Source organism: Erythrolamprus reginae, chromosome 2 (genome assembly GCF_031021105.1).
Source record: "Erythrolamprus reginae isolate rEryReg1 chromosome 2, rEryReg1.hap1, whole genome shotgun sequence".
NCBI classification, from domain to species: domain Eukaryota; kingdom Metazoa; phylum Chordata; class Lepidosauria; order Squamata; family Dipsadidae; genus Erythrolamprus; species Erythrolamprus reginae.
Window position 1 is genome coordinate 289146655 of NC_091951.1, and position 15439 is coordinate 289162093.

The following is a 15439-nucleotide window of genomic DNA, read 5'->3' on the forward strand; positions in this document are numbered from 1 at the left end:
ACCACTAAGCATAATTTTAGAAAAATCCTTCAGAACCAGTACACTTCCTAAGCTATGGTCGAAAGCAATGTTCATCCCCATCTTCAAAAAAGGAGACCCCTCTCTTGTCGATAACTACAGACCAATATCACTATGCTGCGTCCCATGCAAAGTCATGGAATCAATAATAAACAAATCAATTACTCTCCATCTAGAAACTAATAATTTGCTCTCTAATAAACAATTTGGATTCAGAAAAAAACTATCCTGCAACCTGCAGCTCCTCCACTGCAAAAATATATGGACAACTCATCTAGATCAAGGGAAATCTATAGATGCAATTTATATCGACTTCTGCAAAGCCTTTGATTCAGTGGTCCACAACAAACTACTCCTAAAACTCAAATCCTATGGCATCTCAGGATCCCTCCACAGCTGGATTACAGCATTCCTGTCAAACAGAAAACAAGTGGTCAAAATAGGAAGCACCATATCCACCCCCCCCCCATCCCAGTTAAAAGCGGTGTTCCCCAAGGTAGTGTACTGGGACCAACGCTCTTCATTCTCTATATCAATGACCTATGCAATTACATCACAAGCAACTGTGTCCTCTTCGCCAACAATGTAAAACTCTTCAACACCACCGATAACACAACTACTCTCCAAAAAGACCTGAATTCTGTTTCTGAGTGGTCTAACACATGGCAACTCCAAATCTCAACCAGCAAATGCTCTGTCCTACACATTGGGAAAAAGAATCTGAACTCCAAATATGAACTGAATAAGCAAATTATCACAAATAACACCCACTCGGTTAAAGACCTCGGTATACTAATAACAAAAGTCTTAAGTGCCAAAGCCCACTGCAACAACATAGCCAAGAAGGCTTCAAGAATTGCAAACCTAATCCTACGTAGCTTCTGCTCTAGCAATTTCTCACTACTTACCAGAGGTTACAAAACTTTTGTCAGACCCATCCTCCAATACAGCTCATCTGTTTGTAACCCATATTGCATCTCAGATATTAACACCCTTGAAAACGTCCAAAGATACTTCACCAGAAGAGCCCTTCACTCCTCCACTCGAAATAGAATACCCTGAGACTAGACTTTCAATCCTGTGCCTAGAAAGCTTAGAACTAAGATGCCTTAAACATGATCTAAGTATTGCCCACAAGATCATATGCTGCAACATCCTGCTTGTCGGCAACTACTTCAGCTTCAACCACAATACAAGAGCACACAACAGATTTAAACTTAATATTAACCGCTCCAAACTTGACTGTAAAAAATACAACTTCAATAACTGAGTTGTCAAAGCATGGAACTCATTACCGGACTCCATAGTGTCATCCCAAACCCTCAACACTTTACCCTTAGATTATCCACGGTTGACCTATCCAGATTCCTAAAAGGTCAGTAAGGGGTGTGCATAAGTGCACTAGAGTGCCTTCCGTCCCCTGTCCTATTGCTCTGCTATATCTCCTATACCTTTCTTCTATTCCTATATCTCTTCTTCTATTTTTTCATTGATACATTTTATTCCTATATCTTCTATTCTTTCTTAGATATATTTTACTATGAGTATTTCATCTATAACCTTCATTATGTGGTTTACTATGTGTATACCCACTAAAACCCTCATTGTGTATTGGACAAAATCAATAAATAAAATAAAATAAAATTTTAAGGGGTTGGGGGATGACACTACAGAGTCTGGTAAAGAGTTTCATGCTTTGACAACTCGATTACTCAATTTTTTAATACTCGATTACTGAAATTTTTTAATGAGAGAACTTATATTTAGAAATCAAGTCTGGTAGCTTCATTATAAGTCTATTCCCAACCAGTGAAACAAGTTTTAGTCCAGCCTTTGATTCATACTTCCATAATATACTATATAATACTCAAAAGTAGGGATTAATGACGAGTATTGTAAATTTTACTGTTATTATGGGTTTATCCTGGCCAAGTGAGCTGAGCTATCAGCAAACAGCATTTCTTTTGCTACCCTCCTAAAGGTCATTTTGATTTTTGCACGCCAAGCTCTTTTCCAAGGCATGTCAAACTATTAAAAATGGTGCAATATTTCTGTAGCAAACCGAAAATAAAGTGTTTTATTATTTCTCGGGATGTTAGCTGTTGCTCATTGCCTTGGACTCCTCCAAGGGTGAGATACACAAAGTTCATGAAAATAAATTCCGATAGGGAAAACGCTTAAACGCTCCTGATCCTAAACCGCATCTACAAAGCAGAAGCATTTTACAGATGGCTCTTGACAGGTGAGTGAACTCGCGTTTGACTTCTGCAGCCATTGGATTAAACTTTAGTTTCTTCGCGCCTTTGCCTTTAAGGTCGCGCGAGAGAGGCCGAAAGCCGGAGCGTCCCAGCGTGCAAGAGAGGATGCGCCGAGTCGACGCTTAGATGGAGGCGTGCCTTATTTGGTCTTCCAAGGCCTTCGCCAATCCGAGCTCTGCGTTTGAGGGGTGGGCTCTTGACGGACGTCTCTTTGGCCTACGGGTGATTTAAAGGTGCCGCGGCCCTTTTCTCACTATGCTGCTGCAAGTTGGACTTTCGCTGCTCGCCAGGCGTGCTCTGCTAAGGAAGAGCGTCTCCTTCGCCGCTTCTTGCAACAGACCGGCCGCTTTCATGTCGACCTTGCTCATCAACCAAGCCCAGTACGCGTGGCTGAAAGAATTGGGGCTTCGAGAAGAAAACGAGGGCGTCTACAATGGCTCCTGGGGAGGAAGAGGAGAGGTAGGTGTTCAGGGCGAGGTGGGAGCCAGTTTGACGGACAGCCGTAAAAACTAGGGAAGGAATGCCCCGCGGGCGCATTTTGAAGTGGTTTCTCCAGTTCGTTGGAGACCAGAGTCGCGTCTGCGGTTTTGAATTTCTTGTGGTTTTTTTCCCCTTTTCATTTTAAGCATTTTAGTATTGAAGCATTTTAGGTAAGGTATCCACGTCTCACCATTCAGGTTGCAGCCCATATTTAGAATTGGTAGAAAGAGACGAAGTCCAGGTTTCATCATTCATTTATCTAGGCTCGGAAATTATGCGGGTCTTTCAATCCTGCAGCTTCTTTTTAGCTCCTTCTCTTTTTCTCGGTGCCTTTCATCAGCTGATGGACCCCAAACATTGCAGACCGTGTGCTTTTCTGACTTATCCTCGTTAAGGATGGAAGGCTGAGTCAACTTTGAGCCTACTGAGATTCGATCTCAGTCTAACAACTGGCAACTGCAAATCTCATCCAACAAATGCTCTGTCCTACACATTGATAAAAAGAATCCGAATACTAAATACGCACTTGGACACACTGAACTTGCAGAAGACCCTCACTCAGTCAAAGACCTTGGAGTACTTATTTTCAATGACCTAAGTGCCAGAGCCCACTGCAACAGCATTGCCAAAAAAAGCACTACGAGTCACAAACTTAATTCTACGCAGCTAGAAGCACCGATGTACTAACCAGAGCAAACAAAACATTTGTCAAACCAATTCTTGAATACAGCTCACCTGTATGGAATCCACATTGCATAACAGACATTAATACAATTGAAGGAGTCCAGAAATACTTCACAAGAAGTATTCCTCCACTTCTCCACTCCTCCTCACGCAACAAATTACCTTACTCCTCCAGATTTCAATTACTACCTTTAGAAAATTTACAGCTACACCGCCCCCGAACTGATTTAACTGTTGTTCATAAAATCATACATCACAATGTACTCCCTGTTGGCGACTACTTCACCTTTAACAACAACAACACAAGAGCATGCAATAGATACACACTAAATGTAAATTGCTCCAAACTAGAGTGCAGAAAATACGATTTCAGCATTAGAGTGGTCAACGCCTGGAATTTACTACTGGACTCTGTTGTTTCTTCCCCCAATCCCAAAATCTTCAACCATACATTATCTACAATAGACCTCTCCCCTTTTCTAAGAGGTCTGTAAAGGCCGTGCATAAGTGCACCTTTGTGCCTACCGTTCCTGTCCTAATGTGTTTTTATCTTTTCTATCTCTATTTTATACTTATATTATGTTAAACATACTACAATACAATACTATATTTGTATGACAAATAAATAAAATAAAATAAATAAAAACTGCTGGCAGATGGTGATCAGCAAAAGTAGATTGCAGTAATGCACTCTAACCACCAAGACTCTTTATATATTTCTGCATAACTTTATAATAATGTGATTTTATGATGATACTCAGATTGAGTCCCCAGCGCCACACTTGGGTACGCTTCCATTGCCTGGTGACCTACAGGTATTGGGGTTTCATGTCCTGGAAATCCTAATAGATGTAGCCAAAGCTGTTGTGAAATGTAGCAGTTGTGTACTGCTCAAAAAAATAAAGGGAACACTTAAACAACACAATGTAACTCCACGTAAATTAAACTTCTGTGAAATCAAACTGTCCATTTAGGAAGCAACACTGATTGACAATCGATTTCACATGCTGTTGTGCACATTCATTTTTGTACAGAACAAAGTATTCATTGAGAATATTTCATTCATTCAGATCTAGGATGTGTCATGTTAGTGTTCCCTTTATTTTATTTTTTGAGCAGTAAATTTCCAGGGCATAAGTACCACCATTTTGCAATCAAGCCACTGAGACTAAAATAATAGGTGGCATCTGGCTGATTAGTAAACTCCAAAGTTGAGATGACCAACATAACTGATGGAAACTTAGAAGCAATCATGTTCTTCTTAGTTACCTGCTCAATGGAAGATCTGCAAGGTGGGATGCCTTACACCAGGGGTCCCCAAACTTTTTACACAGGGGGCCAGTTCACTGTCCCTCGGACTGTTGGAGGGCCGGACTATAAAAAAAAACTATGAACAAATCCCTATGCACACTGCACATACCTTATTTTAATGTAAAAAACAAAATGGGAATGTACTATTTAGAGAGGGGGAACAAGTCTGAAATTTATATATGTTTATGCTTTGTTTTTAATTTTCTTTTGTTAACATCTGATTGGCTATACAAGGTTCTCTTGGTTTATAGAAGAATGTATAAAAAGGTTTATAGAAAAATATATAAAGAAAGAAGGAAGCACTTTGGCATAATGGTTAATAAGTTAGAAATATAATTGGTGTTGTACTTTTTGAAGGAACATTAAGGAGGGAATTTAATTAAAAGAAAAGTATGTACCTGGATGACAACATTAGAAAAAAAACCTTTTGCAACTTTTTTGATGATTGATATTAGTTACTGACAAAATATTGCATTTTATTCAGGGAAAATTAGATGGTACATTGTATTGTTTGAATGTATGTTGAGAGAAAAATTTTAACCCCCCCCCAAAAGTCCTTCCTCCGCCCCTCCATTCATTTCATTCTTCCTTCCTTGTTCCCTCCATTTCTTCTTCCTTTCCTTCCTTCCTTTTCCCTCAATTTCTCCTTCTTTCCCTCCCTCCCTCCTTTCCACTTCTCTCTTCCCTCTCCCTTTTTTCCTTCTTTCTCATTTGTTTTGTTTCCCTCTCCCTCGTTCTTTCCCTCCATCATTTTCTCATTTTTCTCTTTTTCTCTCTCACATTCCCTCCCCCTCTCACTTCTGTTTTCTCTCCCTCTCTCTCTTGCTTTCTCTCTCTCTCTCTCTCTCCTTTTCTTCCCTCTTCCTTCCTCTCTTCTTTTTTTTTCTTCCATGCAACACGCCGCCGAGCAGTCGGCTGCAAGCAGAAGCTCCAAGACGGTGGCACCGACGTCGGGTCGCAGCCAGCCCCATGCCCAGTGCAGCGCCAGCAATGTACGGCGTCCTGCAACACATTAAGCTGCCGCCGCGGCCGCCGCCACCGGTGCCTTGCAGCCAACCGCCCCACCGCTGCCCCACGGCTACTGCTCAGTGCCCTCCCGCTCGACTCACATTTGGCTGCATCACCTTCGCGACTTGCCCTGCTGCCCCGCACCCGCCAGAGCTGCCCAGTGCGACCGAAGCACGGGGCGGAGTAGGCGGCGGCTGCTTCAGGCCCGCCCCTGAGCTGAGCTTCCTTTGGCTTCCTTCGAAGCAAAACTGCAAAGCTCACTTTCCGCCTCGAAGGAAGCCAAAGGAAGCTCAGCTCAACGAGGACCGGCTGTTGGTCCCTTGAAGCTGCCACCGCCCCCGCCCCCCCCCCTGCGGAGATCCCTTCGCCCGAACGGAGGCGGCGGTGGCGGGTTCAAGGGACCAAGAGCCGGTCTTTCTCGGCGCTGAATTGTTGTCCTCGTTGAGCTGAGCTTCCTTTGGCTTCCTTCGAGGCGGCAAGTGAGCTTTGCAGTTTTGCCTCGAAGGAAGCCAAAGGAAGCTCAGCTCGGGGGCGGGCCTGAAGCAGCCGCCGCCGCCGCCTACTCTGCCCTGCGCTTCGGCTGTGCCGGGGCCAAGTAAGCGGAGGCTAGGCCCATCACCCCCGGCTCCAAGCGCGGGGCCTGGGCGGCGGGCAACCATCGGGAGGGCCTTGCTGTCGCCTGGCCGGGGAAAAGCTCCCCTCCCCGCAATCCGGGACGGCATGGCCGTTAGCAAGTTAGTGCGCATGGGTTCCTAATGGCTTGGTTACTGCCCCCTCCAGACGCTGTTGCAGGGCTTCCAGGCTCCCCGTGGGTAGCGAAGAAGCAAAAAAGCAGCACTCTCCCGCTCTCTCTCTCCCTCTCTCTCTTGCGTTATTTCTCTCTCTCTCACTCACTCCCTTTCTATCTCTCCCTCTTTCTCTCTCTCTCCCTCTCGGCAGCAGACCCCCCCCCCCGCCAAAAGTGCCCAAACGCGCGCAAACCTCAACTGTGCAAAAAAAAAAAAAAAAAAAGCGGCACTGGAAGGACCAAGACGGTCTGCAGCTGAGCGTCTGGAGGAGGAGGAGGCGGAAAGCCAGGGGGCGGGGAGGAAAGTAATTGGCCAATTTCTTTCTCGCCTTTAGGGAGAGACTGTTGCTGCTCTGCCATAGGGTGCTTTCCTCCCCGCCCCCTGGCTTTCCTCCTCTTCCTTGCCGCCGCCAGACGCTCAGCAACAGAGTGGAGGGGAGATTCGGGAACTGTATATAGATGGTAAAATTTCGTACGCTGCTGCGGGCCGGGTAAATTGCCTCAGCGGGCCGCATCCGGCCCGCGGGCCGTAGTTTGGGGACCGTTGCCTTACACAGTATCCTACCTGTTTAAAAGCTTCCAAGGAAGGAAAGCCTGCTGCCTCCACCTGTCATCTGAGCCTTAAAGCTGGTGTTTTTTCAATTAATATGTAGTTGAAACTTACCTTCCTTGCAATTTTTTCTTTTGGATCTGAGCTTTCCTATAGAAGTACAGAGGCAATTCTGCATTTCAGGTCTTTAAAAATCATCACCCTGTCTTGCTGTTGTCTTCCGCGTTTAGCATCCAACTACTTCTTGCGTGGATTGATTCCTGGACTTTGGACATTTGCCCGAACTCATTCTGATTTTATCAGTCTCTAATGTGTGACTTGTCATAAAAATTACTCTATTGATTTGGATCCAGCCAATGTCACAAATTGTGGCAACTTTTGACCATGAGATTTATGATTATAGGGATAGTTACTAACTGGGACTGAAATGTTTTTTTCTCTCTAGGTTGTGACAACATACTGTCCTGCAAATAATCAGCCGATAGCTAAAGTTCGCCAGGTAAGATTTTTTAAATATATATTTGATTCTTTAATAAAATGCATCATTAGGGGAAAAATAAGCAGATTTCAATGCTGGAATGCTAAGGAAGTTCATGAGATGGGTAAGAAATACAGACTAGCTAAAAGCAATGCAAGTGGAAAATATTATAGGTTACCTTCCTCCCCCCCAGATTTTCTGTAGAAAAAGGGCTAATTGGTGTTTTAATAACAAACCCTCAAACTGAACTTGATTACTTTATGAACTATTTACTTTACAATTCTCCATTGACTTATGACAAGCTAAGTCTTGTGTTATCACTGTGTCAATTGCAGCATTTTTACTGCTTGATTTTAGGCAAATTTGGAAGACTATGAAGAAACAATAAAGAAAGCTAAAGAAGCTTGGCATATATGGGCAGAGGTGAGTTAAATCTCTTTATATTTTCCTGAATTGTATCTGGGGGAAAATTATTTTTCAGTGAGTATGACCCCTAAGCTTATCCGGAGACATTGATCCTATAAAATGCCTCACACACCTTTGAAATAAATAAAATTAAAAACAACAATTTGAAGTTTTACCTGAAATGTATTATAAATACTCTAATTCAGTGTTCAAACTTGGCAACTTTTAAGATTTGTGGACTTCAATTCCCGGAATTCCCTAGCCATCAAAGGTTCCTTATATGAGTTAGGCAAAGTATGCGGGATTCAGAAAGTCTAGACTTAAGCAAATAATTTTTCTTTGCTTTCTTGTTATAGATTCCTGCACCTAAACGAGGAGAAATAGTGAGACAGATTGGAGATGCCTTAAGAGACAAAATCAAAGTTTTGGGAAATTTGGTAAGTTTTGCCTTTGAATTGATATAATTCCTAAATTAGTAAAAAAGAAATGCAGACAATAATTCCTGTTGTGTTGCTTCTGGAGTGTGTTGCTAATTTACTCAATTAGATTTCTAAACAGTGACATATGCCATTATGCTGATATGACAACAAACTTGATTTCTTTTCGCAAGCACTGATTAAAGTTGAAGACAGTAATTGCTAGAAATATAGCAAAAAGGGGAGGTATTGTGTTTGTGTTCTGAACAAAACAGCTTGAAATATTCCATTCCATTCCTAAATTGGCTTTTATGACAGAATAGAAATGTGAAAATAGGAATTTAAAATAATTTAAGCATGTCATTTCTTGTGGGATAATTTGACCCCCCAAATATTAATTATTCCAAATTTCTGTTGTTGGTTGAGTAGCAACTAGCAGTCAGCATTCATTACCAATTCACCTATTAATCAATCCAAGCAACTGGTGTTTTTAAAAAAACTTTTCAGTCTTCTTGACTCATAGGACAAATTGATAAAAAAGGCATTGGGTGTCTGTATTTTGTCCAACAAAAAAAATAATAATGCTACTCTTGCATCAATAATTCTTGTGTTTTAGTTTATTCTTGAGTTCAGCATTAAAGAGCACAAGAACTGGGAGCTCATAAATTAGACTCATTACATGAATCCAGACAATTCCATTATTAGTATTTTCATTTACACCTGTCAATTGCAGTAGTGTAAGCAGTTGATTGGTTACATACATAATGTAATTATATGGATAGAAAAGGCAGATTTCTTCCTTTAAGATATGCATTCTATTCTATAAGGAGGATCTAAGGAAACTGTTAAGCATTCGTGTTCTCTGTGATTAATGTTTTCCTTAATGCCTTTAGGTATCATTAGAAATGGGGAAGATCTTTGTTGAAGGTGTTGGCGAAGTTCAAGAATATGTAGATATCTGTGATTATGCTGTTGGTTTATCTCGGATGTTTGGTGGACCGATACTGCCTTCAGAAAGTAAGCCTACATTTTTGCCTGCATAAGAATTTTTTCTGGATGAAAAGAGTTTGATATAGAAAATCTCAGTAATAGAATGTTGAATTATTTTGGACGTAAGTAATATTTTAGGGTTATATTCTTCAGGAAAAGCCAAAGTACTTTCTTGTCCCAACCAGATGTTGTATATATTTATAATCCATATATTTATGGATTTTCTACAGCCTGTAGGAAATACATATGACACAATAGTTTCTACCTCTATATAAATATTCATCCCTCTCTACCAATCTACACCAGAAAGAGAGGGAGAATCAGGAAGAAAAATCACTGTTGTACCAGTGAAAATCTTCAGTGAGCTTGTATATGCTTGTAATCCTTGAGTTACGACTGCAATTGGGACTGGAATTGCATGAATAAAATGTGACTGCATTATTTGTTTAGCAGAGTGATGGCGTTCGGGGAAAAAACTGTTCTTGTGTCTACTTGTCTTGGTGTGCAGTGCTCTGTAGCAATGTTTTGAGGGTAGGAGTTGAAATGTCCAGGATGCAAGGGGTCAGTAATACGAGGGGTCAATACAGTGGAACCCCGACATAAGAGCTGCTCTACTTAAGAGCAACTCGAGATAAGAGCTGGGAGGGGAGAGATATTTTTGTTCTACTTACAAGCCCAAATTCGAGATACAAGCGCCAAGGAGCTGTCTCCTGAAGCCAAATGCTAACTTCCGCGTTCGGCTTCAGGAGACAGCTGCGAAGCGGCGCGCGTGTTTTAAAAGGTTGCAGCCGGCCTGGGGGGCTCGGGGGGGTGCTTGCAGCTTTCTTTCTTGCTCTTTTTCTTTCTCTCTTTTACCTTCCCTTCCTCTATTTCTTCTTTTCTTTCTCCTTCCCACCTTCTTCCCTCCCTCCCTCCCTTCACTCATTCCTCTCTTACTCTCCCCTTTCATAAGTTTCCTTGCTTCCTTCCTCTGTTCCTGTCCCTTCCCCCTTTCTTTCTTTCTTTCTTGCTTTCTTTCTTGCTCTTTTTCTTTCTCTCTTTTACCTTCCCTTCCTCTATTTCTTCTTTTCTTTCTCCTTGCCACCTTCTTCCCTCCCTCCCTCCCTTCACTCATTCCTCTCTTACTCTCCCCTTTCATAAGTTTCCTTGCTTCCTTCCTCTGTTCCTGTCCCTTCCCTCTTTCCTTCCTTCCTTCCCACCCTCCGTCCATTCATTCACCCATTCCTCTCTTGATCGCTTAAAGCCGGTCCCTGGTGCAAAAAGGGTTGGGGACCTCTGTCCTACAGGATTGGGTGGCAGAGAAGTTGAACATATGTAAATTTAAAAGTTTAAGAAAGTTTACAAGTTAAGTGAAAGAAACTTCATTATTCATTTATATGTACATGTACATTTCTTCATTAAAAACATGTCTTTCTGCATAATTTAGACTAACTTTGTGAGTTTTTTGAGGGCTGGAACCAATTAAAATTATTTACATTAATTGCTATGGGGAAAAGTCGTTCGAGATAAGAGCTGCTCGACTTAAGAGCCCAGGTCCGGAACGAATTAAACTCGTATCTCGAGGTACCACTGTAGTCACAACTTGAAGATAATCTGTATGTTTATTTGGGAAGAAAGTTCAACCTTGAGAATGGGATCTGCCACAAAAAGATGTAGTGCCGTGTTTGAAAACCGTGTTTTAAATTTTAATGGGTTTGGCCTGTCTCTTGAATCGAGCCTTTCTTTGGAATATTTGATCCTAGGGTTATTTCTCTGTCATTACCAACTTAGATAAATGTTCTGCTTGATCTAGGCCAACTTTAGTAACTCACCCTAACAATAGAAGAGTTATTGTAACAATGTGTGGATACTTTTTATATGTGTGCCTGATCTCCTTGGACAAAGGGATAGATAAGTAAAAAAAAGAAAGAAAATCCTGTGCTTGGCAAACTAAACTGCTGTTTCTGTTTTCAGGACCTGGACATGCCTTAATAGAACAATGGAATCCTTTGGGATTAGTTGGGATCATCACAGCCTTTAATTTTCCGGTTGCGGTCTATGGCTGGAACAATGCAATTGCACTCATCTGTGGCAATGTTTGCCTGTGGTAAGGTATTTTTCCCCCAGTTTCAGGATGAGTGTTTTCGGTGGCAGCCTCCATACTTTACACATTATAAAAATGTTCGTGCACATAGACTACAATGAAAAGAACAAAAATTGGTATGAATGGCTAAGGGAAAAAAAATTCGCTCAAATAATCCAAAAAGAAAATAACCCAACAAAATAATTTATTATTAAATGATAAACTTTTAAAAGACATCCTAATCAATACAAGGTATAAGATACAACTCATATGTAACATTGGAAGAATTCATACCCATAACCCATAACCCTAAAGCCTAAACCAACCAACAGAAGCTTTCAATTACTCTAAGAAAGGGAATAATATACAGTGGAACCCCGACATAAGAGCTGCTCTACTTAAGAGCAACTCGAGATAAGAGCTGGGAGGGGAGAGATATTTTTGTTCTACTTACAAGCCCAAATTCGAGATACAAGCGCCAAGGAGCTGTCTCCTGAAGCCAAATGCTAACTTCCGCGTTCGGCTTCAGGAGACAGCTGCGAAGCGGCGCGCGTGTTTTAAAAGGTTGCAGCCGGCCTGGGGGGCTCGGGGGGGTGCTTGCAGCTTTCTTTCTTGCTCTTTTTCTTTCTCTCTTTTACCTTCCGTTCCTCTATTTCTTCTTTTCTTTCTCCTTCCCACCTTCTTCCCTCCCTCCCTCCCTTCACTCATTCCTCTCTTACTCTCCCCTTTCATAAGTTTCCTTGCTTCCTTCCTCTGTTCCTGTCCCTTCCCCCTTTCTTTCTTTCTTTCTTTCTTTCTTTCTTTCTTTCTTTCTTTCTTTCTTTCTTTCTTTCTTGCTCTTTTTCTTTCTCTCTTTTACCTTCCCTTCCTCTATTTCTTCTTTTCTTTCTCCTTCCCGCCTTCTTCCCTCCCTCCCTCCCTTCACTCATTCCTCTCTTACTCTCCCCTTTCATAAGTTTCCTTGCTTCCTTCCTCTGTTCCTGTCCCTTCCCTCTTTCCTTCCTTCCTTCCCACCCTCCGTCCATTCTTTCACCCATTCCTCTCTTGATCGCTTAAAGCCGGTCCCTGGTGCAAAAAGGGTTGGGGACCTCTGTCCTACAGGATTGGGTGGCAGAGAAGTTGAACATATGTAAATTTAAAAGTTTAAGAAAGTTTACAAGTTAAGTGAAAGAAACTTCATTATTCATTTATATGTACATGTACATTTCTTCATTAAAAACATGTCTTTCTGCATAATTTAGACTAACTTTGTGAGTTTTTTGAGGGCTGGAACCAATTAAAATTATTTACATTAATTCCTATGGGGAAAAGTCGTTCGAGATAAGAGCTGCTCGACTTAAGAGCCCAGGTCCGGAACGAATTAAACTCGTATCTCGAGGTACCACTGTACTAACGATAAATGCGGACTCAACGTCGTATGAAAATGATATACCAGCCTTTCGCTGGTCCCCTCTTACCTTTTCTCTATCTTACTTTGCCTTTTTCTTTCTTACTATACCGTTTTATTCCTTTTTTTCATACTTTCTTCACCTTCTCCTTTCTTTTTTTCCATTCCTCCCTCCCCTTTCCTCTTCTCTATCCTTTTATTTAAGCTTAAAAATCTCTAATAATGTGATATGTTTAAGACTAAACCAAAAAACAGGAAAGTACGACTACTGACTATATAAGATTCACTCAGAGATGAAATGGATATAATTGATTAAACTATTAAACTACCTTTTTAAGTACTTTTCTTATGTGTTTACTACTCACCATTGTGGAAATTGTACTTTTTTCTTTACTATTTCGTTTCTCCTGTTATTGTTTTTCTATTTTGTTTTGATTAACTTTTCCTTCCTTTTATTTTTTCTAATGTATATACAATAAAGATTTTTTTTTTAAAAAGAAAAGAACAAAAATTCAAAATGATACCAAGCCAATTTAGTAAGCCATTACCCTGCTCGACGAAGAGTAAGACCTTCTTTTCTCTGGAAGTTGGTTAGATTTTTAGCACTAAAGGCAGTTTCCTATTAGGGGAAATAAATTAAAATACGATTCCTGCTCTTATGACAAATGGGTGCTGTAGAAAGTCTCAATTTAAAAAGAGCTGGGAAGATTTATTGTGGCAAAGGAGATAATTTGGCCTCAAAATGGGATTAATACTCTCAATCAAAAGTAATATTTAAGCATCACACACAAAGAATGTTTAACTGCCCTATACAGCTGAATTGCCATGTGTACAGATGCCACATTCACATCAAAGCTCAGTTTTACCTCAAGTGTGTTTGCACTATTCTGGATAAAGCAGGTTCTCTAATCTAGGGGCTATTCAGCAAGTGAACATATTATTGTCTGTACCCCACAACTCAGAAGTAGTCAAGTGTACAGAAATATACTTAGGAGGCAAGGTTGCTTCTTTGAAGCAAGGCACTGCATTGCCAGGTTGATGTTTTAAGAGGAGGGGGCTCCAACCCTGGTCACTTTAAGACTTGTGGACTTCAACTCCCAGAGTTCCTCAGCCAGCAAAGTCGCCTGAATGAATTCTGGGAGTTGAAGTCCACAAGTATTAAAGTGGGGCAAGGTTGTAGAGCCCTGCTCTATAGGGAGTCCTCTGTTTGCAATCACAATTGGGGCTGGAATCTTTCTCATTGAGTAAAGTGATTGTTAAGTGAGACACCCGCCTGACTGCTTTGCTCAACAAGCTCAATCCCAGCTCTCCCAGTTGTAGTCCCTAAGTGATTATGCTGGTTGTTAAGCAGATGGAACAAAGATGCTGTCTGCTGAAGGAGGACAAGTAAATAATTCTATTCTATTCCATTCCATTTTCCATTTCACTCCACTCCACCCTACTCTACCCTACAAAACAACTGTTATATATTCTATTTAACATATTAGATATTAATATACATTGCTCAAAAAAAGTAAAGGGAACATTCAAAGAACACATCCAAGATCTGAATGAATGAAATATTCTCATTGAATACTTGTTATGTACTGCTGACAACATGTGAAATTGATTGTCAATCAGTGTTGCTTCCTAAGTGGACAGTTTGATTTCACAGAATTTTAATTTACTTGGAGTTATATTCTGTTGTTTAAGTGTTCCCTTCATTTTTTCAAGCAGTATATATTATATGGCATTTCTTTAAAGGGGAGTAATATAAGATAGCAATCCTTTACTTACTCAGTCAATACTGCAGTAAACATGTCCTGTTGTTTCTTCGTTTCTCTATATCAGCGTTTCCCAACCGGTGTGCCGCGGCACACTAGTGTGCCACGAGACACGGCCAGGTGTGCCGCGAAGCTCCTAGGGAAGCTCCAGCTGGGCGGGGTGCTGCCGGTGCCGACCTGGAGCTCCCGCTCGCAGCTGTCCCCCGGCTCCTGCTCGATGCCGCGGTTTTCGGCGCTCTCCTGCTGGGCCCCAAAGAAGGAAGGCAGGAAGAAGGAGAGCTTCATTCTTCGCGCCTTTTTCTCGCCTTCCTTCTATGGGGCCCAGCAGGAGAGCGCCAGAAACCGCGGCATCAGGCAGGAGCCGAGGGACAGCTGCGAGTGAGAGCCCCAGGGCGGAGGCACCGGCAGCGCCTTGCCCAGCTGGAGCTTCTCTGGCGTCGGCGGCAGGTGTCCTTTGGGGCCCGGCGGGAGGGCACTGGCGGTGGGAGCGGGGTGTGTGTGGCTGCAGCGGCCGCAGGCAGTCGCGGGGAGATGGCGGCAGCGAGAGGGAGCTCCAGGCGGCGGCGAGAGGGAGCTCTCTCTCTCTCTCTCAGCTGACTGCAAGCGGGAGACCTGACGGTGGCGGTTGGACGTGCTGCTGGACGCCGTACATGCTGGCGCTGCGGGCCTGGCATATACGGTGTCCAGCAGCACATCCAGCTGCCGCCGTCAGGGCTCCCGCTTGCAGTCAGCTGAGAGAGAGAGAGAGAGAAAGAAAGAAAGAAAGAAAGAAAGAGAGACATATAAGAGACAGAGCGAGAAAGAGAGACAGCAAGAGAGGCAGAGAAAGAGAGACAGAGCGA

At 42.2% G+C, this 15439-nt stretch overlaps 1 protein-coding gene across 1 annotated transcript in view; it reads left to right on the forward strand.

Moving 5' to 3' along the window:
• The first annotated feature begins 2453 nt into the window (after positions 1 to 2453).
• Positions 2454 to 15439, forward strand: part of ALDH7A1 (aldehyde dehydrogenase 7 family member A1) — a 43354-nt gene continuing 30368 nt past the window's right edge. Inside the window, exons 1-6 of the mRNA XM_070742844.1 lie at positions 2454 to 2735; positions 7542 to 7595; positions 7932 to 7997; positions 8336 to 8416; positions 9289 to 9412; positions 11339 to 11471. Of these exons, the coding sequence (XP_070598945.1) occupies positions 2532 to 2735; positions 7542 to 7595; positions 7932 to 7997; positions 8336 to 8416; positions 9289 to 9412; positions 11339 to 11471 (662 nt within the window). The 5' untranslated portion in view covers positions 2454 to 2531. The remainder of the gene's footprint in view (positions 2736 to 7541; positions 7596 to 7931; positions 7998 to 8335; positions 8417 to 9288; positions 9413 to 11338; positions 11472 to 15439) is intronic.